This window comes from Tyto alba, unplaced genomic scaffold (assembly GCF_018691265.1).
Source record: "Tyto alba isolate M040663 unplaced genomic scaffold, T.alba_DEE_v4.0 Super-Scaffold_16, whole genome shotgun sequence".
Taxonomy (NCBI): Eukaryota; Metazoa; Chordata; class Aves; order Strigiformes; family Tytonidae; genus Tyto; species Tyto alba.
Genome location: NW_024881278.1, coordinates 8,274,468 through 8,300,990, shown reverse-complemented (window position 1 = coordinate 8,300,990; position 26,523 = coordinate 8,274,468). Strand labels below are relative to the sequence as shown.

Genomic DNA, 26,523 nt, shown 5'->3' with positions numbered 1-26,523 from the left:
GCTGGTCTATGTGTATAGGCAAGAGCAAGGCCTGGTACCCTGCAGTACGCCTGGCCAACGGGGAAGTTGCTGCAGTTTCTTGAGAGAATATAATTACCATCGTAGTGGGTGGCACTGCACGGTAAATCTGACCCGGGCGCGTAGTTTTGAGGATTTCTGAGGGCTTTCTCGGGAGGGCGTGCCCAGCGCCGCCTTTCCCCGGGGAGCGCGGGAATACCCGCGGCCAAGATGGCCGCCGCCCTCTGGCCCGCCGCCTCCCTCACTCAAGATGGCTGCAAAAGGCAGGGGACGGCTGCGGTGGCGAGGCTGTGGCGGCCATGTCGCTTTCGGGCAGCGGCCCACCCTCCCCTCCCCTCCCCTCCCGTCAGGCGGGCTTTCCCCGCGCCGTACCATTCCGCCGAGGGAGGGCGAAGCGGTGGTCGCGCCCGGGCGGGAGAAGCGCGGCTGAGGCGGGAGCGGGGCAGGGTAAGGCCGGGCGGTGGCGGGGTCGGGCCCCCGGGAGGGCGGGGAGGAGGGGTCCGGCTGCCCCTGAGGAGGGTGACCACCGCCCTTGGGGCGCAGGCCGGGCCTCGACGCCTGAGGGGCAGGCGTGGAGGCCTCACCCGGGCGCGGGGCGGCTTTGGGGGCGAGCTGCTCCCCTGCGTGGGTGGGGGGTGACAGCCGGTCTGCCTCACGTAACTGCGCTAATGTCGCTCAGGGCTCCTGCCACGCTGGGAGGAGACACGACGCCCGGGGAAAAATGTCTTTGGTTTCCAGTTGCCTCGCAGGGACCTGTGTGTGCCGCAGGCTGCTTGGGCGGCCAACGGATTTGTACGCGCCTAAGTGAATGGTAAAGACCAGAAGGTGATAGCAACTGGGTTTCGTCAGTGGCGTAAGGAATAACATGGTGCGGTACCTTTTAGATGGGATTGTGTGTGTTAGTGCTGTTCCACCTGGAAAGCATGGTCAGCTGTGATTTTTCTCACGTAAAGAACATTACCAGTTGCGTCTCGAAGGTAATGCACTTGGTTTTTTAGCAAGGCAGAAATTGAGGTTCTGTACCTTAAAAAAAAAAAAAAAAAAAAAAGGACTCGTGGAGGAATTTGTTCAGCAGTGTGCCGAAGGATAAATGGAGATGTTCTGGATGGCAGTTCATCAACTATCCAGCAGTGCACAATCAGGCCAGAAACTGGCAGGAGAGGAGCAGTTTGTTACTACTTGCTTGATGTCCTGATGTACCTAACTTTATGTACCTGCCTCATGGGAATTTATGTGAATAAGCTTAATTTTCCAGATGACTAATACAGTTGAGTAACTCCAGCAGTTATTTATGTCCTCGTAATGCTGTTTTGCACCTATCTTACCTTATGATCTCACTGCTATTAATGATTTTTATCACCACAATTCATCTTTAAGACAGGCAAATGTAACCTGATTTTACAGGGAAAAAAAACAAAAAAACAAAAAACAAAACAAAAAAAAAAAGGCAAAAACCAGAAAAAACATCACAGGTATGTCTTGTTTGAGGACTGAAGCTAGGTCTTGGGCATCTGTGGCAATGAGTTGTATTGCCCTTTTAATTAGAATGGTTTGCATCCTCTTAAATATTTTGCGGGTTATACTGCAGTTCTGGTTGTTTGATCTCTTGAGCAGTTCATTTTATCAGTCAGGATCTGGGTTGTTGCACTGCTGTTATGACCTACCCATGTTGGGCTTATTTTGCCAAGTGGTAGCCCAGGCATCGAGAGGAGGAATTACGCGCTCTTATACCATACCAGCACTTCCAGTTTCTGCAGGGGATAAACATGATCAAGAACATACCAGGACTTTTTTTTTTTTTTTTTTTTTTTTCCCTTCTAACACTATCAAGGGGTTCTCATTTTGATTACTGTCAGGGCCCTTTGTACATGTACATGCAGCTATTGAGAGTTTAAAGCCTGGGTAGATAAGAATTTCCTCCTCACTTCTCTGAAGAGAAACTTAAGATGTAATTGAAAAGGCTCGGGGAAAATCAAGCAACCGGAGATTATGCATACTTTGCAAAAAGCAGAGCATATTTATGTGAAATAATTTTTGACAAGTACACAATTCAATTTCTTTGTCCTATTGGGTTTTTCTCCCCAAATACTTGGGTGTATAAATCAGTGTACCTTCATTGCCTTCACTTCAGAAGGGCTATACCATATCGTACCGGTTACCGCTCTGGCCCATAGAAGTTGCAAAATAGATGTGAACAGTGAAAATCCATGAAACAACTTTTTAGAAATATTTACTGTTCTTCCTACAAATGCCTTTGTTTACTGTCTTAATTATCCTAAATTAGAGACATGCTACTGATTATTCCATTGCATAATTTTTAAAAAGCGCTATAGCACAGAGGAAATGTAAATCTCCCCTTGGAGACTAGACGCCACTGTTAAGCTTTATTTTTTAAAACAGTTTCACTTATTCCCATGGCCTTAACAAGAACTGTAACTGAATTGAAATACGTTTTGGCTTTTGCAGTAGTTCTGTTAGATTAATTATGTTTTCTATAAATCTTGGATACACGCAAATTATTTAATATATTTGTTCTTTTATTAGCTGGCAAAAAGCTGAAAGAAGTTATAAAAACCTGTAAAATGCAACATGTGAGGGAGAAAAATGTTTTCATTTAAATCTTCCCACTGAAGTCAGTATCTTGGAGGCTAACAACTCGCTGCTTTCAGAAGTAGCTTCAGGTTACAGCAGAATGATATTTATTAGGGCTGTTAACCTCTAACCAGCTCCATTTTGCTTGCTGGTTTTGTAAGTGGTAACGGGTTCACGATGACCCACAGCCATCAGTGGCACCTTTCTTGGGGGGTGTGAGAAAATTGCAGAGGGGCTGTGGAGCGCGCTCTTCCGGCTGCATTGCACTTTTTCCAGTTTTCTTCGTAACTGTCCTGCATCGCTGCTCAGGAGCTTGTTCTGCAAGGGTAGGGTGGCGTGTTTGCCATGGGGCAGGAGGAGAGAAGTGCCAATCGTTTTGAGCTTTGGGCTGGCTGGAGTGCTGGGAAGTGAAAGAGATGGGGTACAGCCCTGGGAATGCTTGGGTTATGGATGCAGTTGGGAGCAAAAGTCAGGATTATGAAAACCACTGGTGTTCATAAATGGACACAATTAAACCTACTCAAGATGTTACCGTTATTTTTCCTATTCGATTACTGGTGGTTATTTCAAGCCAACATGAGCCTGCAATTACAACAACATAGGTCCTTCTCTTTCTTTCAGTAACTGGATGATTTACAGCAACATTTGTCATCCTCATTCCAGTTTGCTGTGGATGAGAATTCCTTAAGAATCTTCTCTCATCATTAAGTGTTAATGAAGTGTAAAGAGTAAGGCAAAACCAGCTTTCTTAATCCATGAGGGATAAGAAACTGCTTCCTTACCCCCAAAGTGAAAGCAAAATACTTGGAAATCTTCTATTACCTGAACTTTTTTTGGGGGGAAAAAAAAGTATCTTGCATACTGTTTTATACCCATTAAATACTGTGTTCAACACTCAACCTCATGAAACTAAAACATATGAAAACAAACTATATTCAACACCACTTCAGAATACTAAAGGTCAATTTCCTCTCCAAATGGTAACAAAAAGTACAGTCTCATTTTTTCTGAAGAAAAAAAAAAGTGAAAATTGATTTATTTGTAGTATTTCTCAATGGAAAGACATTTCACTAAACCATTACCGGGCTGATTTAATCTAGAACCAGCTGAACTGAAAGAGATGGTGTTGGAACATACCTCTCCATTTGGCTTAGTATCAGATATTATTGTTAGTAGAGCTCACATGGGAGCCCTTATTGAGAATTTATCACAGATGGGGATCTTAAAGAGGAGCAGGAGGAAATTAGCACGTGCTCTGCTCATTGATTTCTTTAAGTGCTACTGATCAGTGAGCTTGGAAACACTGGGGTCAGTTCTGCACAGAAATGAAGAAGGATATCCTGTTGGAAAACATTAAGAAGGGCAAGCCAGGGGACAGATTAAGGGGAAGCTTTTGTGAATTTGTGGACTGAATTTGGTATTAACCTCTGGATCTGCTCTTCTTCCTGCAGCCTATGAGTGTGCCATATGAGCTGTTAGGATTACGTCTCCGCATAGCTGGTGATGACTGGTAGGGAATAGCTGGCAGATGTTGGGCCGTTTTAAAGATGCCTGCTGGCCAGAATCCCTAAGGCAGAGGCTGTGATAATTACTGAACGTTTGTAGGAGTCTGAAGGTGAGCAGTCCTTTTCTGATAGAATTTAGACAATGCTATTTTGCACAGCCCCTTCCTCAATTTCTAGCTTCTATGAGATGTTTCAACACATGCTTTGTTTGTCTTTTTATTCTAGTTGCTTTTCCTAAGTATTTTTCCTGTAGTAATGGTTTTGTTTTCTTTTCTCTGAGTAAACATCTTTGAACTCGCTAGCAGGGAGGGGTGCAGGAGTGAGGAGGTTCTGCACCAGCCAGGTGAGCAGCCTGGGATCCCAAGCAGTCCCACTCATTGGGGTGGGACTGCTCGCAGGAGCTCATGGTGCACTCGGGATCAAACCCCCGGTTCATTACAAATGCTTGAGGTTCTGCATAACTCAAATTTACAGACATTTTATATCCAGTAGAAATCTTGTCCATTTCCTACAAACATAGCAGTGCGCATTCCAGTGGCACTTAATGGGGTTATTAGAAAATCAGTTTAAATTTTTAAATGCTGTCTTTAAAACGTTATGTAGGGTGTCACAAGCACTGAATGATTTACGCCTTGCAGATTAGAAGGTGATTATCCTCTGCGGTAGCTTGTAATAGGAAGAGTATTCTCAAAGCTATCTCAAGCTTGCTATTCAAACCTCTTCACTCTAGGCAGTGCATTGTATTCGACTTCCTGGTACTTTATGCTGAAGACGTATTTGTCTTCTTAATCAGACAGTTTATATCTGCCAGGAATGTATTTAATATAATGTCAAACATAATTTAGATGAGAAGTGAAAGTACAGTTTGGTGTCGTTTTCTGCCAGCCATTATTACTGTGAGAGGGAAGCACAGCAAGCCAAGCTTAAACGGAGCCTTTAAGCAATAACAAGCTGATTTGTCTGTTTTTGGCCTAATGTTATTCCTTTGGTTACAAAGCTGTTGTAAGCATGTGCTAAATAACAGGCATTTTAAAACTATGATAGATCAGGAATATGAGCTTAAAGGATCAGATCAGAGCATCTGAAGGCCTCCATAAGGTTGACAGCATTGTTGCTGTGCTTTATGGGCAAAGGTAAATGAGACTTCTTCCAGCTGTATTGGTGTCACATGCAGGTTGAGACAGGAAAGCCACAGAGTTCTCAGGCACTGGATTTACTGTAATAATAGCTAGTGCCTGTCTCTAGAGCTGGTGGGGAGATGCAAATTGTTCTTTCTGAAAATGTCAGAAAACTTCTGACCCCTCTGTTTGTTGATTGAGAAGGAACAGTTTTGAAATACTTTTCAAATAAAACACTACTACCTCCTCAAAAAATTTTTAGCTATTTCTAGATACGTAGTTTGTCCCTGTATATTATTTAAGTGGCCAAATACAATAGAAGCTTACTGACTATCATTATTAACCCCTAGGTCTGATTGTTCGCACGGTGGGGGGAAACAAACCCCAAACCAGAAACACAATCGAATGAGATCCAAAGATTTAGCCCCCTGCTTTGGCACAAGGGGCTGCCTGGCACAGGGAATGGAGCCTGGTGTGGCTATGAAAACATGGGCTCTGTTTCAACATGAGCCTGGAAACAATCGGAAGTGACTTGTTATGCTTCAGTTCCCCCTCTGTACAAGAGTGGGGAAAGATGCTTGTTTCAACTGTAAATTGTTGTGACCTCTACTGTTGAAAAGTGCTTGTATTAAGAATGTTTTATTATTAAGCTGGACCGATCACATTCCTCATACTTCATTACTCTTGCCATCTGTGTGCTACAGAAAATTCTCTCTGAAGGGTTATCCTAGAGTGTAAATCTAAAACTGTGACTATAATAAAGCAAGTGTGTTTGCTGATGATGGTTGCATTGATAGAAGTAACCTTGAGGTCTTCGCCACGTCTTGTAAATTAGGAATTAGGGCATGGATCTCCACTGAGCTTTTCTTGATTGATGTCATAAATGAATTAAAAGATAGCATGTGGAAGAGGGAGTGCAAGCATTCAAACATTTGTCTGTTTTTTTGGCAGGATGGAGAAAAAGAAAATTCTAATGAAATCCAAGGTTGCTGCTCCTAACCTCCTGAGGGCACTGCATTCTCTGTACCAGTTTGGTCACCTCTGTGACGTGACAGTTCACACACAACATCTCGGGATTCAGGAGGAGTTTTTGGTTCACAAGGCTGTCTTGGCAGCTTCCAGCAATTATTTCAAGGGACTTTTCCTGCATGATGAGATGCTGGACACCAAGAATTGCACAGTGACTCTGCAAGACATTTACACGGAAGAGTTCACCTCCTTCCTGGAGTTTGTTTACACTGCAGAAGTGGAGATTGAAGCGGAAAAACTGCAACGGATGAAAGAAATAGCCGAAAGACTTGAATGCAAGGATTTGCTTGACATTTGTGAAGAAGTGAAAGCAGAGGGCAGGAAGGGGTTAGATTTGAGCCTCCATCTGAAAGGTCAGCTCTGTGAAAATGGTGGGCCACAGTGGACTCGCATCCAGCAAGAGGAAGACCGCAAACTGAGTAGCTCTTCCCAAGTTTTGGCAATACCCATGCAGAGGAAACTTTGGGATAGGCAAAAACATAAAAAGTTGCTTGCTGGCTACAAACTCATTGAAGGGCAACCGGCAAGCTTGGAGCAAGAGGACACTGCTTTTCCAGAACCAAAATCCAGGACAGCAAAGCTACCAAAACGTAACAAGACAGATAACAGAAGCAGACTCAGCATGGATATCGTTAGTCTGGAAAACAAGAAAAGTCATCCTCTCCTAAGTCAGACTGAGTCAAAGGAAGCCTGCATAGTGATTAGGAACGCTCTGCCCGAGCAGTGGGAAGATGAAAACAGTTTAATTTCCCAATTTGTCAGTAAAACGGAACGTAGGAAGTCACCGCGGCACGTGGCAAAAGTCTTGCCGCAGATCACGTGCGAGAAGTGCAATGAATCGTTCGGTGTTGCCGAGCAGTACCAGCTGCACATGGAGCTCAAGCATGATGTGAACCTGGCTGTCAAGTACAGCTGTGACGCGTGTGAGCAGCATTTCTCCACTCACCAGAACCTCCGGCAGCATCGCCTCGCTGTCCATCGCGATGAGCGGGGCTTCTCCTGCGTGTTTTGCGACAAGAGGTTTAAGCGCCAGAGGGACATAAACGACCACATGCGCAGGGTGCACGAGGCGAAGCGGGATCCCCAGGCCTGCCCGTACTGTGACAAGGTCATCAGTTCCAAGTGCGGCCTGACAGTCCACATCCGAACACACACAGGGGAGAAACCTTATAAATGTGAACGCTGCCCTGCCAGCTTTGCTCAGAGGTCTGCTTACAGTACTCATGTAAGGTACAGCATTCTCTGTGTCTGTGTGTGTGTGTCCATCCGTGTGCGCACAGGGAAATGTGTTTTCTCTCTGGGCACCGGGATAAAAGCGTTCCCTAAGTCCTCACTGCTTCAGTTCCAGAATTCCTTGGATCTGATCAGAAGCGTGTTGAAATCAGCAGAGTTTTTCTGTTGACCTCATCAAGTGCTCAGTCCGGATTACTGGACTGAGGTCTCCCAGACTGGGAATTTAGTGAATGTTTCCCCATGACTCAGAGGGGACTTGTGCAGCCAAATCTCTTAGGTGATCTTGGAAGCCTCAGATTTGAGGGTTTAAATAGGAGCCCAAAAAGAATCGGCATCTGTTTAAAATGCACAAGAAAACACTCATTTCTTAAACATCAGGGCAGTGTGGTGCTTTTCAGTATGGTTTTCATGGACCAAATACCCTGTGTGCTGTTTTAATGGGTAGTGGGAGCTTCCAGATAGACTTATTAAGCACTGCCTGACTGAAAATAAGATGTTGAAATTGCACAGTCTTTTCCAGAACTGCAAAAGCCACATCTCCGTACCTTGCCTGTGTGATACGGGAGATAGGTGGTTTTCTACTGGATTTCAGCTTCCCTTGTAAAAAATGTCAAAATTTGTTTGTAGCTCAGTCCTGTAGCAGGAAAAAACATTCCAGATGTGTCATGAGTGCAATAACATAGCTTGTTCTACACGCTGAGGAGTGATAAGTAGAGTTAACTGCTGCAATTGATGGCTTACAAGGGGGTCTGATTTGTTTTTTCCATATAGGCATTTAATCTATATTTCCCTTGTTTTAAGTCCATAATTTCTTATCCTGTCTACCGTAGCCTCGGAGGAACGTTTACAGTCCATCCTATGTTACTAGTCAGATGAGAAATATGTATGCTTGAGAGGCTCCATCCTTGATGAACTGAGACATTTTAATTTTCTTTAATTATCTGGCCCAACTCTACACAAAATTTCCCTGTTGCTTGGCTCTCCAAACATGCTGTTAATTTTTTAAATGGTGTGAAAAACAATTAAAAGGAAACGACTCTTCCTCCAAAGCAAACATGTCTGAGTTGAAACAATTTAACTTATTGAAGTTGTGCTCTGTTGTTTGTTTGTTTTAACAGAAAAACACATGAGTCTGGACAAGAGAGGAAACTCATGCCTGTCTATTGGATGGTAGTTCCGTCTGCGCATAGACCAAACGCCACAAGCTGTGACAAAGATCCTGACAGAGAGACGTGGGATGGGACATCGGAGGCTGAGCAACAGAAGTGTGCGAGGCACAAAGAGGCCACAAGTCATGAGGAAGAACCCGGGGCTTCATCTGTTACCAAAGCAGACTGTAGCAATGAGCAAGAAGAACGGAAGCGGAAATATAAAGCAGCTGAAGCAAGAAGCGAAAAAATGAGTGAAGAGGGGAATGAAGATGAAGGTGAAATGAGTGTGAAGGGTGAGGAGGAAGTAGATTACGAAGCAGGGTATTCAGAAATTGAAGATAGTAGAGATAATGAGGAGGTCTGTACTGAAGAGGACGATGAGGATGATGAATATGCTAATGAGAAGGATGGTGAAGAACGTGAATCAGATGAAGAGTTTAAAATAAAGAAGGTAAATAAAAGTGGGGTGAATAAGAAATCTGCCTATGTAATAAGATGCGATAAGTGTAATGAGCAGTTTGTTTCCCGGAAAAAGTACGTGGATCACTGCAGAGATGTCCATCAGTGCTTGCCTGGTAAAGTCTATCAGTGTGACATCTGCAGCAAGTCGTTTGCTAGTTACAACAGCTGGAAGGAGCACCGAGCGTGTGTCCACACGGAAGAAAGGCAGTTCGCCTGCACCCTTTGCAATGCTACTTTTAAAAGAAAGAGAGATGTGAGGACACATTATATGCGGAAGCATGAAGGCAGAGTCAAACGCCCCCTCTGCTCTGTCTGCGGAAAGATCCTCAGCTCCCGAACCGCACTAGTGTTTCATATGCGGACACATACAGGAGAAAAACCTTACGAGTGTGGCATTTGTCATTCAAAATTTGCTCAACCGTCACAACTTAAGATCCATACCAGGTCAGCCTACAGTACTGCTTCTCCCGTTACCACTCCCTGCATGCCCAGTGTCCTTCAGTGCTGCTTTTTCCTCGGACTTCCCAGTCCTGAGTGATTCTGCTTGTGTGTCCTTAAAACAGGAACACTGGGATATAATTCGTTCCATAGTATCCATGATTAATTCTTTTACGTAAAGGCTTTGCCTGCAGCTGGTCATTGCATCAGTTTTGGTAGGGATTTTGAAACAGATGCTCTATCTTGAACTCATAAGTAAAAGCCAGTCATTTGAGACAGTCTTCAAAGTAGGATGATGGCCTTCACCGATGAAAAGTAGCATAGGCTGAAGAATTAGTCAGGGACCCAGATGCTGAGCCCTGCTCACTCTTTATCACTCTGAGCAAGTCATCTAGTGTGGAATTTAATTTCTTGTATGCAATATAAAAGCTGGACTTCTCATCTGGGCTCCCTCTGTAGTCACTGGCGCTAGACGGGATGAATTGCTCTCTCGTGGCGCCTGTATTAAATGTGTCTTCTCCCAGGAGAGGGTGAATCATCCCATGGAATTTCCAATTTTTCTCCAAACAGAGAGCATAGCAGATAGCTTGTAAGAGAAGGTTAACTGTTGGAGGGCTAAATGAGGTGAGAAAAGTCCTGTCTCTGGAGACCATGGACCCATACAATGGGGACAGTAGCTTTCTTCTGTCTCCTAAGAGTTCTTACAGTGATTTAAAAAATCATGAGGTATACTGATTCGGGACCAGCAAAAAATCTTTTCAGATGTCAAGAGAATCTCTGTCAGCTGAAATGCAGCCGAGCTGTGCTGCGTGTAAGAAGCGCTATGACTGCAACAAACCAGTGACTCATGGGCTTTGTGTTGGGTAACTGGCTGTCTCATTTGCAGCATTTTGCCTGACAACTCAAATCTATCCATGTTTTTGCAGATGATAGTATTTGGGTTGGAGTAAGGGAAGTCAGCACAGTGTTTGGACCAAACATCAGGCTCAGATTTTCTCTCATTTGAGCTAGTTTAAAATCAGATGTCCAGCATTCATTCAGAAATGCTGTTTGCCTGGCTTTCCCTTAGTGCCTTTTGTCCTAAAAATGGGAATATCCTGCCAGGTGAAGTTTGCAGGCCAGAGGACGTGAGGCTGAGGGACTAAGGAAGTTGAGAATGTGGCCCACAGTGTCCCAGGAGATCTGCTGCTGGCTTTGCGCTGGGGACAATCTGGATGCACTTTCAGTCTCTAGCACAGCAGCAGCTTGTCATCTTCCCTGCTTTCTCCCTTCCGATAATGATACTGTAAGCTGTAACTTGTGAAAGAAAGGTGAGTTTTGTAGAGCCTGGGAGTGAGGAAAAGGTAAACTTAAATGGGAGTTTTAGTGCTTTAGCGTAGCACCTACACTGGCAAAGACTCTATTTTCTGACTGAGAAAAATGTACTTTTTTTCCTCATTTTTAAAACAAAGTATGCTGCCAGCAGTGTGTAGAACATAATTTCAAATACATTATTTTAAGAATGCACAAGAGCTAACTTATTAATACTCCTTTGTGTTTCTCTTCATTTAGGTCCCATACAGGGGAAAAGCCATATATTTGTGAGGACTGTGGGGCTTGCTTTGCTGATAAAGGCAAACTCACTGGCCACAAAAGGACCCACACAGGTAGGCGTTAAATACTTCTGTTCCTTCCATCTGGTTTGTCCCATCACCTCCCTTTATGCTGCTAGAAATTGCCAGTTAGGATTTGAAGAAGGTGCACGCTTTTTTTTTTGGTAACTCACAAAAGAGACTTCAAGTACCAGGAAACAACTGCTGGGGATAGAGAGACATTTGAAAACTAACTTTGAAGTACAAAATTCTGCTGAAAGAATTCAGCATGTCTTTTTCCTCTTTACTCAGGAGAGCGCCTTTTTAAATGCGATGTGTGCGGAAAACATTTTGCCACCAACGAATACTTAAAATGCCATAAACGATGCCACATGGGTGCTAAGCCCTACAAGTGCGAGGTCTGTGGGAAGACGTTTGGACTGAGAGCCTCGCTAGCCCAGCACAGCAATGTCCACGCAGGTAACGACACAAACTGTTCGGGGCTGGGAAAATAAACAGCACTGCAAGCTTGGCTCTGAGGCACTTTCCAGTTTGGATGGTGACGTTTTATTCCAGAATCACTTTTATAAGCTCCTTGAATTAGGTGATGGGGAGAAGCAGGGCTCGTACCCATCCTGGCTTGTTAAACAGGGTATGAGATCGCCTTGTATCGGGTGATGCTCGCCCAGAAGGCTGAGGCCTGTTTTGTGCTGCTGAAGGACATGGGAGCGGAGAGCGGCTGTAGTTGCTGCTATTCCCCTTGCAAGATCAGAGAGCGGTTCTCGGGTTCTCCCTCGATCACACAAACCAGGGCCCCAAGCACGTATCCCCTCGGTACACCGCTCTATCCATATCGATCTTTTCCATGAAAATTCAGTACGCTTTTTGTCTGCTGCAGTCAAGGCCAGAATGACCTGCCATCTAACTCCGTCCTTTTTGGGTTTTGTTATTGTTTTCAGAGACCCGGCCGTATTTCTGCGAGCAGTGTGGGAAAACGTTCACTCAGCAGGGCGCCCTCCGCCGCCACCAGCGCATTCACACCGGGGAAAAGCCGTACAAGTGCAGAGCTTGCGAGAGAACCTTCACTGACATGTCCACCTTGCGCAGACACGTGGCGGTACGCTGCCCCTCGCCTCTCTGCCTGCCCGGCAGACTGCAGCCGTGGCATTTAACTGCTTTAATGAGGGTTCATGTTGATGAGGAATATCAGGGGTTGGGGGATTGATTCTACCATCTAAACACAGCTTTTAAAAAAAATGTGTTTCTGAAGCGTGCAGAATTTTTCTTCCAGCAGCACAGCAGCTCCCGCTGCTGGCTGTCAAACCAGTCACCTCCCAAGTACTTGTATTGTTTTCAAAAGGAAAATGGAATCTGACAAAAACATAGGAGGAAGGGACTGGTTATTTAAAATGCTTATTACTGATTGAATCCTTTTCTTCAAAAAAGAATGGCACCGCATTTTGTGTTACTTTTAAGCCTCTTACATGGAGGCCATAACATGATGGTTTATAACATCTTCGCGTTGCAGATGAATGTGATTTTTTTTCTTTTTTTTTTTTTTCCCATTTCCATCGTTGCAATATGCTGAAAAAAGGATTGCTGAGCTTAGCAGTTTTCAGAGACCTTCCGGTCCTTGAAGTGACTGCTAAAACAGAGCATAAGGATATTTTCCAATTACAGGCTTTTAAGTTGATGTTCTCCTGTGTGCTAAAATCTTCTCTTGGAAACATTCCATCACAGCGCAGCCAGAAAATCAGTGCAGAGTTGGCAAAACGGGCTTGTTCTTCTGCTTCAGAGTTCAGCTTTTGCGCTTGAGTGCAGTATCACAGAGTTAACCCCAATACTATTTGATTTTGCTTGGATTAAATCTTCAGTTATTAAAGTTTTCATCAGGAAAAAAACAGATGTGATCAGTTTCTCCCTTTGTTTTTTGTAGATTCATGACCGGACTGCTCACTGGAGAAGCTTCTTAATAGATCTTACGACCAAAAAAGACCATAATTGGTCCAAAATAGAAACGTTCTCAGAAGCCTGTACAGGTGAAGACTCCGCGCCGGAAATTTGGTCAGTTGACCAAGGTAAACTTTATAAACCAGAAAGCATTGTTCCTAAAAAAGTAGAACCTGTGCCATCTAGTGTCAGTAATGCAGAAGACACCGATCGCTCCCTTTTATACTTGTAGTGTCAGTTATCGCCAGAAAACTGCGCAGTTTTCCCAGGTCGTAACAGGCCAAATTACCTCAAATGTGAAGCTCTGCAGCGGAGGGTCATCTTGCTGCAGGAGGGCAGGAGTTACCGGCACTGCGGTCGCGGGAGAGGAGCAGAATTCTCGACAGATTTTATGCCGGTTAGATCTGAGGTCTGCAGAGTTTTTATTTTTTCGCACACCCCCCCCCCCCGGGCACATTACAGGGTATCAACGTGCGAAAGCGTACGCGGGTGCGGGGCCGTCGCTGGAAATTACCGCTCGGGTTTGTAATAAAGATGCGCTCACAGCGCCGGTTCCCGCCCCTCCCCGAACTGTTTTTTTGGTTTTGGGTTTTGTTGGTTTTGGTTTTGGTTTGGTTTGTTTTTTTTTTCGCGTGGATTTTGCCCGCAGAAAACTCGGTTAATCGGAGTCAGGAAAGAAACGCGTGGCTGGCGCTTGGGGGGCGGGGGCGGCCGCGTTGCCCGGCAACGCGAGTGACGCCGCTTCCTGCGCTGCCGCGCCTGCGCCGTCGCCGCTGTGAGGGCGGGGCGCGGCGCTTCCGGCCGCCGCCCGCAGGCTGCGCGGTGAGGCCCGGCCCGGCCCGGGGCTGCCCGGTGAGTGCGGGGAGCGGCGGCGGGCCCGGGCTCCCACAGCCCCCCCCCAGCCCCTCTGGCAGCCGCGGCCCTTTCCGAAGTGGAGAAGGAAGCGGAGGGCGGCGGGGGGGACACGACCTCCCTCAGGAGCGGGTGGGTAGCCCCGTCGCCTGTCCCCGGTGCGGGCGGCCAGCGGGGTGTCCTCTCCCTGTCAGGCTTCGGGTGGTTCCTGCTCGCTCTTCTCGCCGGGGAGCGGTGTGCCTGGGGGCTGCAGCCCGCCCTCGGGCCGCTGTGGCAAGCAGGGAAGGCCGAGGAAGAAGCCTGCTGAGGAGGAGGATGGAGGGCGACTGGCCTTGTCACCTGAGCGGTGGGGAAGCATACGGCCGTGCCCCATCCATCCTCCTTCCATGCAGGAGTCTCCTGGCCTGCTCCCGGGTCGGACACAAGGGCTGCCGGCTCTCTGTGGGGTGCTCTAGCCTGGTACCTAAAACGGGCTGGCTGGGGCTCTGCTGCAGGGTGCTGTCCTTTGCTTCAGCAGGTGTAACTTCTCCCTCAGCCCTGCGGACGGCGCCTGTCGTCACGGTGCTATTATTGTTTTGGTAGCTGGAGCAATCCTAAATGAGGCAGTTGGGTGCCTAGCAGTAATTTCTCTTTCTAGACTGCGTGGAGTTGGTGGTGCAGAAGGACAGACAAGCTTGTGAGTCTGCAAGTACTTCTCTTACACCCAGCTGGCTCTTCTTGTCTCTTTTTCAGCTAGTTTTGCCTCTGGAAGGGGACACATACGTGCAGTGTATGGTGACTGACCTTACAAAAGTTTTGCTTTTCTCTATCTCCGTTTCACAGGCTAGTTCTAGCGAGCAGGCTCTTTGCAGGTTTTCAGGCCTTGTCTTTTTTAAGGTTAATATATCATACTTGTGCTGAAGACGTCCTGCCAGCCCTGTGCTCAGCAGCTCAGTATACTGAGCAAGGCAATGAAAAGCCTTCACAGCGCAACGTATCTTACTGTACATATTGGATTACTGCTCCTCCTCCGAACAAATTCCAAACCAGTGGAAGGCTAGCAGTGAGAGTGAATGATCTCTTTTCACGGTGGCTTTTGATTCTGAAGAACAGGAGGTTTCTGCTTTGAAACCTTAAGAAAAACGGAATTGGCCCAGTGAGTCTGTTAACACACGTGTCTGTGGTCAGCTCCCGAAATGAACAGCTCGCCGAGGACAGTTATGAGCTCATTCACCCCAGTGGGAGAAGTTTGTGGTTTGGGTTCTTGTTTCCTGCTGGGGATCGATGTTTTCGGCATGTGGCCACAGCTTTTGCTCTGTGCTCTAATGGAAAATAGATGGATGGTTGTGAAATAACATAAATAGTTCAAAAATAATTGTATTGGGGTGGGGGGGAAGCTTAATTCATCCTCAAATACTTGGAGTGCCAGTGTGTTGTGTAACTAGAAGGAAAAAAAAAAATCACAGAGTGGATGTGGAAAAAGGGAAGCAAAGTTTAAACATAATTTTTTGTGCTAATTTGTAAGAATCAGCCTTTCAGTCAGGAGTCAAATCATGTCATTCTCATTCATACAATGTTTCTGTCAAAACTGAAGTGTAGCATTGGGGTCTGCGTATAAAAGTGGACAATGCTTTGAGAGGCTTGGTGAGCTCTGAGCTGGCACAGCTGATTCTTTGTCCACTTCCAGGGTCTTTTATAGGTGTAGTAAGTGTAACTCAGTAACAGTGGTTTTAGGTATTTGTTAGAATAATGTTAATAGAACTGTTTAAATCTTAATAGTAAGCTTACTGAGCTGAAGATTCAAAAGCTAGGAAACAGGAAGGGTTTGGTTCTGAGAGTAATCTTTTTCTGTAGAATCCAAGGTAGGGGTTTGGGTGCCCGCAGTGGATTGTGTTTTTTGTTCTCCCACTTGCTTGTTGCATGAGGTTGGGGAAAGGATTCTGCTTCCCTCAGATCTTGTCTGCCTTATCTGTAAACTCCTTAGGGCAGGGGCTCCCTGTGGCTTTTTACCTTGTGTAGTAGCAAGTCTATGAAGCTTTCATTTTACATGGCTACTAATAATCCCCATGAATCTGCGTATTTTGGAGCTGTCCGTTTTTACAGTTTCTTGAAAATATTTTATCAAAACTGTTTTAACAGAACATTGAATTGGGATGCGAGTCTAACTTTTGATTTGCTGAAACAAGTATGGGCTAACATTGGAGTTTATAGCTCTGCAGGAGGAGAAAAAGTATCTCTTTGTGATGCTATGAATATTATTTTTGTGTCTCCCATGCTTAATATGGCTTCCTTACTGTTATATTAATACTAATTTTGTTCCATTTGTACACTGATTTTTTTATTTATCTTTCTGAGCAAGATTTCCAGTGTCCTGTGGATAAAAGGCTGCAAGTCTATGGTACCTGAGCACGTACAGAGAAAAGAAACCTTGGTTAGCTTTTAGGAAGTGGAAAGAAATTCTTCCAGTTCAAAATGCATGTGTACATAGCTGTTAGGAGCACCATGAAACTCAATAGATTGCACGGCAGGGTGTTGCTCAGAGTGTCTTCAGAGGTCACAGAAATTGTTCTGGGACCAAACTTTTTTTAAAAAAAAAACAAAACAAAACAAAAAACATTAGTTCTTCTGAGAACTTCGAAGCAGCATAAAACATGACTTGGAAATGTGACATGACCTAAACAGTAGTGGAAATGGTGAAGCCCTTGTAAGGCTATAGATGGGCATTCAAAATTTAGAAGCTGCAAGTCCATCTTGAGTGATGAATTTCTTACAAAAGTAAAACACTCTGGGGAAGTTTCATGACTTCTTAGGTTTACAGTTTGAGAATACGGTTATGCAGTCTCCTATGCGTTGATCGGTTAAGCATTTGGAATTTTATCAAAGTCTTGTTTAAAAGTCTTCCCTCGAAAGCCTGTTTAAGGAAGTGTTTGTTTAGGATTGCAGTTAACTTTTACTTCATCTTACCTTTCTCTTATTGCCTGATTAGGAGGGAGAATAATTTCTTAATTCCACATTTAATGAGAATATTTCTTTTGATCTTTCTCTGTTTGCTTTGTCCCTATTACAGGTTCTAATAGTCTCTAGTGTTTCAGGTAAAATTACAGTCGAGATTTAATCTCAGATTAACTTCAGAGAAATCTCTCTGTGTGACTGGCAGCTTGGTTTTAGGTATGACCTCTTTGGGTGACGCTTTTGAAATCTGTGCTTCTAGCCAGGCTTTTCACAATGTTCTTTTGAAAGCCTGGTCTCTTAGGCTCAAGCACCTGAAGTGCTTAAATCTGAAGTAAAGCACTCTTGAAATCTGGAGGTAACTTTCGCCTGCTGAAATCTTTTGAGTTTTGTTAACTTCCATGCAAATAGCTAATGTGCAATGTTGTCAACAGCTTTTTGCAGAGAGAAGAAAGATGGAAAGTAATGCAGTTTTACTGGAATCCAAGTCCTCTCCTATCAACCTTCTGAATGAAATGCATCAGCTGCGTCTCCTGGGCCACCTCTGCGACGTGACCGTCAGCGTGGAGTATCAAGGTGTCAGAGCAGAGTTCGTTGCTCACAAGGCTGTACTGGCAGCAACAAGCAAATTTTTCAAGGAGGTGTTCCTTAATGAGAAGGGCATGGACGGCCCAAGGACCAACGTGTTCTTGAATGAGGTCCAGGTTGCTGATTTTGCATCATTCCTTGAGTTTGTCTACACTGCTAAGGTAGAAGTGGAAGAAGACAGAGTGCAACGCATGCTAGAAATAGCCGAAAAGCTGAAGTGCTTGGACCTCTCAGAAACCTGCTTTCAATTAAAGAAGCAGATGCTTGAATCGGTGCTGCTGGAATTGCAAAACTTCTCTGAATCACAGAACTCTGAGGAAGAGAGCGCTACCCAGCCAAGCGTTTTGCTCGAGTCCAAAGCAGCTGCTGTGGCAGAAGCTGACCAAGCAGACTGTCTCCTGGATCCTCCAGATTCCCCGGTAGACAGGCCCAGCAATGGAATGTCTCCTGAGATGCCAGCTGCCAAATCAAAAGAGAAAATGGACAAAAAGAAGGAAATTATGAAGCCTCCCTATGCCAAAATCAGAAGGGCGAGTGGGAGACTGGCTGGGAGGAAAGTATTTGTGGAAATCCCAAAGAAGAAATACACAAGGCGGCTGAGGGAGCAGCAGAAGAACGCAGAGGTTGCTGCTGAAGAAAAATATCCTCAAGGTCAGGATATGTGTGATACGGAGAGGGAGGAAGAGCAAGCGGAGAACATCATCAAACCTGAAAGCGAAGAATGCGATGGCAACTTTGAGTTGGAAGAAAGCCTGAAAAAATCCGAAGAGGATAAAAAGAAACGAGGCAGTAACTTCAAGTGCAGCACGTGCAAGAAGGAATTCCTGTATGAGAAAAGTTTTCTGAAGCACATAAAGCACAGCCACGGCATTGCGGCCGAAATCATTTATCGGTGCGAAACCTGCAGTCAGACCTTTGCCAACCGGTGTAACCTAAAAAGCCATCAGCGCCATGTCCACAGCAGCGAGCGCCACTTCCCTTGTGAGCTCTGCGGTAAGAAGTTCAAGAGGAAGAAGGACGTCAAGAGGCACATTCTCCAGGTTCATGAGGGTGGTGGGGAGCGTCATCAGTGCCAACAGTGTGGAAAGGGGTTGAGCTCCAAAACTGCCTTGAGGCTCCATGAAAGGACGCATACAGGCGACAAGCCTTATGGGTGCACAGAGTGTGAGGCTAAATTTTCTCAGCCTTCTGCACTTAAAACACACATGAGGTATGAACAGACTTAACTGGCCTTGTTAGATTCTGGGGGGAGAAGCAGAATCCCCTGGAACACACCTTGAGCCTTCAAGTGAAGTGGGGATGTAAAAACGTGACTGACTGGAAAGTGTCCATATTGCCTTTTATCATAGCTTTTTTTTCTTTTTTTTCTCCTGCTTTTCAGGTTAAGGGAGTTGCTGTAATTTTCTTTAAGTCAGAGTTAGAGGTGCATGGGTGAGGCCTGCTGCTGCTGCTGGAGCACACAGTTAGCTTTTCTCATGGGAGTAGAGCTATTAAGAGTCAATGGGATGTTTCACGTGAGAAAAGCAACCCCCATGCCGAGTTATTAGCAGGATTAGGGATATAATTATTTCAGCTTATTTTATGTCTCTTTATATTCAATAGAGTAATGTTATTCGATAAGTATGAAAATATTCTAAAAAGATTTGGCTGCGTGTTAAATTGAAGAACGCCAGATTTGGGTGCTAAGCATAGAAAACAACTGGTGCGTGACTAGAAACAGGCTGACACGTCACCGTCTGGAGGTGAGTGAAGCACCAAAGACACCCACACAGAACTGATGAAATCAGTTGTAGTGCTTATATTGCACTGAGGCTCAAAGGTTGGAGGTACAGACGTGTGTTTTTTAAAGTTCATGGGGGAGATGTTTTTATCAAGGCAAAAATTCTAGCTATTAAGGGCTCTAGCCTGCTTTTATCAGTCTGCCAAAAGGGTCATCTGCAACCAAAGTTCAGATTATAGCCAGGGAGTAAGTGTGGAGAGAAAGGTATAGAAAAAATACCCCAGAGTACTACTGCTCAGACCCAAAAAAGAGAAAGCAGTAGTGTCAGCATGTTCCTGCGGGGCAGAAGGGTTCATTAACCACCGCTTTGTTTCGCTGCCCCTTTTGAGGTCAGTGGGTTTTACTCCTCGGGGGTAGAAAGTGCATCCAGAAGCAAACTCCTGCTAGAGTGCTCCTACGATGTTACTGCTGATGCAGCTGTGTGGCATCTCTTTCACTGTGTGTCCTTTCCTAACCGCAAGTAACTGCTTTGCACTGCTTAAAAGATCATTTTTTGGCATAAACGGAGTTTCTCCTCCATTGTGTACCACTAGGCCTATTCAGTGAGCTTGTCAAATGCTGGAAACTCAGTGCCACCCTAACGTGTGGATCGTGACGGTCTGTGGTGGGAATTTCTCATCATTTTTGTATGCATTTTTACATCTGTGCTCTTCCTGTTGATGTATACTGCCATGAAAACTGGCCTCTGTTGGCTGTGTTCCTGAAGCACTATTCAAAAGAGCCCTGAAGCGTTCATGGGCTCAAAAATTTAAACTAGAGTAAACTAGCAGAGGGACCAATTCTGTAAACTGCCCTTCCTGTGCACACAGCCTTCCTCGGGAGATGATACCACAAGTTTGGGGTGACAGTAAGAAAACTGACAGTATAAAAGCGGCATTTTATTCTACTCCTTGGGTGCCACTTGCTCCAGAGTAGCCAGTGACACTCTACCTGATGGCCCTGCAAGAACACGTCGCTCACAGTCAGTGTGGAATATTTTACTGATAGCATCAGTGATATAAAGATACCTGCGTTGCTTCCAATCCCAAGAAACAGTTACATTTTTCTTTCAGTCTGACTACCTGCATACAAGTTTTCTAAACTTTACTCAATTTTTACCTTTAAAAATTTTTTTATACCCTAAAGAAGTTTGTGGGCCTGGGCCTTGATCATGCAGCACGTGCATGATTGAGCAATAAAAAGCAGCACTGCAGAAACCACAATGCAGAATTTGGCCTGGCTGAAGGTATTTTTAAAAGACACTAAAACTTGGGCAGGCATACAGTCGCTCTTCAGAGAACAGCCACAAAGTAAAGATGACTTACGTTGTGTTGCAAAGGAAAAAAAATACCATGGTGCTTTAATGTTGCTTTCTCGTTTCAGAATCCATACTGGCGAAAAACCTTTTGCCTGTGACGAATGTGGTGCCAGGTTCACTCAGAATCACATGCTCATATATCACAAGCGATGTCACACAGGTAAGGCTTTCTTTTGCAACGTGCTATGTGTAGGAGGAGGCCTGCTGTGAAACTGCGGGATCTTATTTTCACTCAGCGGTTTGTTGTTGTTGTTTTTTTTTTTATATATAAAATCGGATATTCTCATCCCCAGACATGATTTTACTGAGAAGGGTTCCTATGGGCGGATAGGCAGACAGCAGAGAGAGTGAAAGGAGCAGGTTAAAGAGAAAAGGAGTTCCCATCTGGCTGGGGTCCAGCATCCGAAGTGCGGGCTGGGGCTGCTTTGGACTGTCTTCGGTATCCAGAGATCTGTTATTGATAAAAGGTCTAGTTGAATTCTTAAGAGAAAAATTTCTCTGTAAGTCTGGAACAGTTTGACCAAGGAATGTAAAGCAGCTGTCTTGGCTTATTCTGATCTTCTTAAAATCATGTGTCCTTCTCCCAGGTATCCTCCGCGGTGTAAATTGGTGTTTTGAATTGACCCAGCGTGCCACCCGTGCGTCGTGTGTGGTGCTTGATTGTCCTGTCTTTAAACGGTCTGCCTTCATCAGTAATTTGTACCTAAATGTGGATGGCAGAAAACATTAAATTACAATGAAATATAATTTCAAGAACGCTTTTTTGAGGCACGTGTAACTAAAATTGGCTGCTCACAGGTGGAGGCCTTTCATCAGAGGCACGCAGCATTATGTTTATGATGAGAGTAAGCCAGGATGCTCCAGAGGTGGTGAGGAGACTGCTGGCTGCACAGCTCCCTGCACTTTTCATACACTGTGCAGTGCTGCCAGCGTGCCACTGCCGCTGGAGAGGTGCGGTTGCCCTTGCTCTCGCTGGGGTTTGTGCAGGTTTCTGGCAGGAAAGCTCCGTGCCTTAACGGCGAAACCACTGCTGTCACTGTGGCCCGTTCAGATCCTTGTGTGAGGCTGGTGTCTGGTTCGTTTGTACCTAATAACCTTCAGCTTTTGCTTGTGAGGGTTAATTCTCCTCTTTGCCCTCGCTGTAGGGGAACGGCCTTTTATGTGTGAAACGTGTGGGAAGAGCTTTGCCTCTAAGGAGTACTTGAAGCACCATAACCGAATCCATACTGGATCCAAACCGTTCAAATGTGAAGTTTGCTTCAGGACATTTGCACAGAGGAACTCACTTTACCAACATATAAAAGTTCACACAGGTAGGAGGTGCTCTTTTCATATTTGAAACAGTTTAAAGATGTAGACCTCACAGTTACTTAATTCAGACAGGGGATTTTTCAGCTAGGGTTTCCCATTACTTTCATTCCTACCCTGCACACGCGTTTTGATTCTTGATGCAGTGTGTTCCTTCACCAGCTTCCCTTCTAGCACGCCCCATGCTTCTCACTGAGTTTCAGCAATTCTCTGAAATACTGTGCAGATACTGTTAACAATGTTGCCAGGACTACTAGTGACTAGAGAACTATGTCTGTTTTAACTCTGAGCTTCTTCTTGTCCTCTTGCCCACCTTTCATGTTTGCATCCTGCTTGGATTTTCTCTTCAGTGTCTGTTTTATTCCCATCTGCTCCTCTGGTTTTTTGAGTAGAAAGCAGTGCCCACAGGTATAGTAACACTGATTTTCAAATGGTGCTGTCGGTGTCACATGGGCTTTGTGTCAGTGTGGAAGGATGAGAGAACATCCACTTTCACTCATTGCAGCCTTAGCTTTTCTCTCCATTTTATATTCTCTCTCACCCTGCCTCTTCAGAAGGACAGCACTCTGGTTTCTTCCTAGTGCTAGCGCGAAATTTCATCGCTCCCATAGTCCGAGACATGCTTTTACTCAAGTTGTCTTGCTCGCTCTCTCCAAGTCCACGTTACTCAGCGATACAGCAGGTTACAAACAATCAGGTTGCTCTTGTCACATAACAAACACCACACTTTCTTACCCAACACGACCCCGTAGGAAGTGTCCTTGCCAATATTCTCTGTTACCAACATCCGTGCGTGGCTGCCGTGCCTTGCTCTTTCCTTCCTGCACGTGTGTCTAGCGTGGCGTTGGTGTAGGGGGAGCAGAGGATGTCAGCGTGGCAGTGCTGATATGAATGGATTTTTTCCTGGTCTAGAATGTCATCTCTCCTTCTGTGACACCACTTGCAGCTGTTAGAAAGCTTTTTGGCATCCCTTTTTCTACCTCACCCAAGGAAGGAGTAAAGGTGTGGTTGTTTCGACAGGCGCTTAACACGGTGACTGCAGCAAGAGTTTGTGATGTATTTGGGGGTAACCTGGTGGTTCGTGCTCACAGAACGTACCTTGTGAATAGGAAAACTTGTGTTCTGGGACAGAACTTTAGTTGCTAATGGGAAACACGTGTAAAAAAATGTGGAGGGTTCAGCGGTGGCACGGATTTGTGCAGGCTGCGCTTACTCTGTAAGTGTCTGCTTACTTCAGATATGTCAGAATACACCCAGCTGTGAGAGCTCTGAAAACATTGCTTGTTTGGGTTTTGTTGGTTTTTTTTTTGTTTTTTTTTGGGTTTTTTTTTTTGTTTTTGTCTTTGGTTTTGTTTTTTTTTTTTTCTTCTGAAGATGCTTGCGTGTGCCTTACCGTTTCGCGCCGTACAGGGGTTACTCGTGGCTCCCCGGGGGGCAGCGCCGGTAGCTGCCGGGGGCCCTAACGCCGCGCTCTGCCCTCAGGTGAGCGACCCTACTGCTGCGACCAGTGCGGGAAGCAGTTCACGCAGCTGAACGCGCTGCAGCGGCACCACCGCATACACACCGGGGAGAAGCCCTTCATGTGCAACGCCTGCGGGCGAACGTTCACCGACAAGTCCACCCTCCGACGGCACACTTCGGTAAGAACCCGCCGTCCCGCTGCCTTGTAGCCCGCCAGCCTGCCTCCGTGGCCACGGAGCGACCTGGCAGCTTTGCCAGGCCCGGAGGGGGCTTCTGTCCGGTTTTCGTTGGGTTCAGCACATCGTCCTCTCTCTGACACGGCATTTCAAAGGGTTTGTGTTCAGTCCCGAGTCTGCGGCGAGGCCGTTCTCAATCCACCGTGGTGTAGCCCACACCTGAGGACTGTTGAGTCACAGATTTGTTCCTCTGCGCGTTTGCCATGCCGCTGGCAAGTGACAGGAGAATCCCCTTTGGGCCGGGCTCTGCCGGACCGGTGTGATACTTTAGGAGAACTGGAAGCTCCCCAGGGAAACAGCTCGGTGCGTGGGTGTGTACTGACCTAGTTTTGGTATAGTTATGTGGGGTGAAAAGAGAGACCTTTTCTACCAGCATCAGGCATGAGCTGGATCCAAGTTTTTGCCACCCAGACAGTCACCGGGTGTTCAACCTTCTGTTTTTTGTTTTTACTTTTTCAGATACACGATAAAAACACACCCTGGAAGTCCTTCCTTGTCATTGTTGAGGGAGCATCTAAGAACGACGAAGGCCACAAAACAGAGCTTCCCGACGAAGAATATGATGTGTCACCTAAAATACCAGAGAAGCTGCTGTCTTTCTCTGAAAACAGCCACTATCAGCACTTGACTGCTGTCCCGGGGAGCGTGACGGCGCTGCAGGACCCCGGTTCTGCCACAGGACCTGACTGTAAGTCAGACGGGACTCCAGGAGCCCAGGAAGCCCTTATAGCCACCACGCTGAGCGAGCTGACAGTGCTGCACTCACAGACAGACTCTCTCCAGCCACAGCTTCACGCTCTGGTGAATATGGAATAATTTGGTATTTCCAAATCCACTTTAAGCTGCACCATTTGTATAGTCCTTTGACTTTGCCAACTACCTGCTGAGGGAACTAGGAGCAGCCAAACAAGGAAGCAGGGCTAGACGTGAAAGACACACGCTGGATTTCCAGAATTGCCTCCCAAAAAGTCATTCCCACCCCCGGCGTGTACGGCTCCATCTCCTGAAGGTAGGGCAGAGCAGCACCACACCAGGGTGGTGGCAGAGGCGGTGAAAATCCCAGGGAGTTCACTCCCTACAGACAAAAGGGTGTAGTTCAGGTGGTTGGCTCTAGCTGGCCTGCAGTGACAGGAACTACCAGCAGCGGGAAAGGTTGTGGAGAAGGTGCCAGTTTGTTTTGCAGTTGGTGACACGTGTACAATCGAGAGAAATGACCATGTGTTTCTCAGAAATGAAATTAATTGCGTTTTCCCTCGTGGGAATTCATACATGGAGTAAGTGTTACTGAATTACTTTTCAGGAAGTGTTGGTTTATCTCTGTTGTTGCCAAAGATCCAAGATGTGGCGTTTCATTCCAGGGGTTTTGATTCTTTAGTAGCAAAATGGGCAACTGGGAGCCAAGTGCTGCATCTACAGGTGCTGGTATTATTTTTTTTTTACATTTTGGTGCAACCTGGTGCAGTTGGACACTTGGGTTCAGTCAGATACTCTTCCTCTTCTAACTGCTTCAGCTTTCAGAGAACTTGGCCATTAAGAGACCAAAACACCTCATGTAAAAACGTCTATGAAAAGTAAGTGCAGAGAGACAGTTTATTGGCATTCTCCTGTGAGCTTGTAGCCAAGCTGTGTTCTGCTGGCTGGGGGCGGTCAGCACCGCTCTCCCCGCCACCACCACTTACACAGAACTGCAGACCTGCTTCTAGAGGAAGTAACGCTCCGCTGGGAACAGTTAATTACTGCCCTGCTGCTGAGCTGCTACAGCTAATCCCACCAGCACAGGAGTCTCCAGAGGTAAATGCCCTTCCAGATGGGAGGCAGTCAGGGTTCATAAGCCTAATGGCATAAAAAAAGATGCAAATAAGTGAAAAATGTACGGGACCATGGCTGGGATTTCCCAGCCTGTGAGTACTCTGTGCTGGATCCCCTCTGAGAATCACACTTCTATTTGGGCACTTTGTTCCCAGACAGATGGATCTTCCCTTATTATCCCCTCCCTTCCTCTTGTCCTCCCAGTCACCCCAGTAGCTGGGGAGAATTAGTGTCCAGGGAGAAGGTTCTTTTGGTTGAGCTCACCTGAGCACTGGGGAGGATTCGGGGCATTTTCCCTGCACAGGGAAAGAACAAAGCATCATTGGGCTGGCTCTTGGTTTTGGGAGCAGCTGCAAATCGGTGGCAACTTGCCGGTGCAGTTAACGTGTCAAACTGGGGCCCACATTCCCAGTGCCACCATGTGAAAATCTGGAGCTTTTCTAATTCATTTTTCTGTTTTGCTTTTCTGTTTGTTTTACTATTGCTGTAGTATTTCCACAGAAACTTTCTCAGCTGAAGCTGCAAGAAAAACTTTGAGAGATTGCATTAGTGTAAAGGTAAGCACAATCAAGCCTTGCTAGGGCTTAGGGGTTGGCAAAGCAATAACGATACCAAACTGTGGCACAGAGCTATTTTTGAACCTTAAAGGGACGTCTGCTGTGTTACTGTGGAATCGTAACTTAATCTATAGAAAGGGAATTTTTTTAAAAGAGCACATTTCCAAGAGGTTATATTTGAAATATTTATTCAAGCACGCTGTTCCTGTTGAAGCTCGGTATTCCCTGTGACCCATGTAAAGAGTTTGTAGATATATTTAAAGTCTGAGCATTAGCGCCTGTAGCCAGGGACCCTTTTGTACTCCATGAATGTGCAGAAGTGAGTTACTCGTATGAATTGTTCTTATTAAAATATTGAAATCTGAAGACTTGACCCTTCCCCTGCCTCGATCAAATGTTTCTCTGCCCTCCACACACTGCCCCAGCGCTGGGAACGCTCCACAACCAGGGCTGAGGGGTGCCACTTCTTCCTCGGGCCCGTCCCCCTGCCAGGGTGACACTGCCCAGATGAGGTGTGAAGGAAACACACCTGAAAAAAACGGGAAATGGGACAGGGCTGTTTCTTACAGGTGCTACACCAGGCAATGAAGTGGGTGACAGTGCCCCTAAAGTGCTTCTTCCAGGGGTATTCCCCTTTAAC

General features: G+C 45.8%; 2 protein-coding genes across 7 annotated transcripts; both read left to right on the top strand.

Moving 5' to 3' along the window:
- The first annotated feature begins 254 nt into the window (after positions 1 to 254).
- Positions 255 to 13,631, top strand: LOC104356698 (GDNF-inducible zinc finger protein 1). Of its 4 annotated transcripts, XM_042789671.1 has the most exons (9): positions 255 to 465; positions 3,232 to 3,338; positions 4,062 to 4,225; positions 6,185 to 7,492; positions 8,614 to 9,552; positions 11,098 to 11,192; positions 11,430 to 11,597; positions 12,077 to 12,234; positions 13,054 to 13,631. In XM_042789671.1, the coding sequence occupies exons 4-9, from the start codon at positions 6,186 to 6,188 to the stop codon at positions 13,297 to 13,299; spliced, it is 2,913 nt and encodes a 970-aa protein (XP_042645605.1). In that variant the 5' UTR covers positions 255 to 465; positions 3,232 to 3,338; positions 4,062 to 4,225; position 6,185; the 3' UTR covers positions 13,300 to 13,631. The 4 variants fall into 4 exon arrangements, with proteins under 4 accessions (XP_042645605.1, XP_042645606.1, XP_042645604.1 ...); XM_042789672.1 differs by lacking the exon at positions 3,232 to 3,338; XM_042789670.1 differs by lacking the exons at positions 3,232 to 3,338; positions 4,062 to 4,225.
- Positions 13,632 to 13,857: 226 nt separating this feature from the next.
- Positions 13,858 to 26,249, top strand: GZF1 (GDNF inducible zinc finger protein 1). 3 transcript variants are annotated; one of them, XM_042789674.1, is made up of 7 exons: positions 13,858 to 13,919; positions 17,282 to 18,645; positions 20,578 to 20,672; positions 21,658 to 21,825; positions 23,303 to 23,460; positions 23,977 to 24,318; positions 25,817 to 26,249. In XM_042789674.1, the coding sequence occupies exons 2-7, from the start codon at positions 17,303 to 17,305 to the stop codon at positions 25,841 to 25,843; spliced, it is 2,133 nt and encodes a 710-aa protein (XP_042645608.1). In that variant the 5' UTR covers positions 13,858 to 13,919; positions 17,282 to 17,302; the 3' UTR covers positions 25,844 to 26,249. The 3 variants fall into 3 exon arrangements, with proteins under 3 accessions (XP_042645608.1, XP_042645607.1, XP_032845163.1); XM_042789673.1 differs by having other exon boundaries at positions 13,882 to 14,051; XM_032989272.2 differs by having other exon boundaries at positions 13,882 to 14,051; positions 23,977 to 26,249.
- The last annotated feature ends 274 nt before the right edge of the window (positions 26,250 to 26,523 follow it).

Coding starts and splice junctions, on each gene's coding strand:
- LOC104356698 (XM_042789670.1), top strand. CDS start 6,186: ATGGAGAAAAAGAAAATTCTAATGAAATCCAAGGTTGCTGCTCCTAAC. Junction 7,493..8,613: donor GCTTACAGTACTCATGTAAG/GTACAGCATTCT, acceptor TTGTTTTAACAG/AAAAACACATGAGTCTGGAC. Junction 11,598..12,076: donor GCACAGCAATGTCCACGCAG/GTAACGACACAA, acceptor TATTGTTTTCAG/AGACCCGGCCGTATTTCTGC.
- GZF1 (XM_042789674.1), top strand. CDS start 17,303: ATGGAAAGTAATGCAGTTTTACTGGAATCCAAGTCCTCTCCTATCAAC. Junction 18,646..20,577: donor GCACTTAAAACACACATGAG/GTATGAACAGAC, acceptor TTCTCGTTTCAG/AATCCATACTGGCGAAAAAC. Junction 20,673..21,657: donor TCACAAGCGATGTCACACAG/GTAAGGCTTTCT, acceptor CCCTCGCTGTAG/GGGAACGGCCTTTTATGTGT.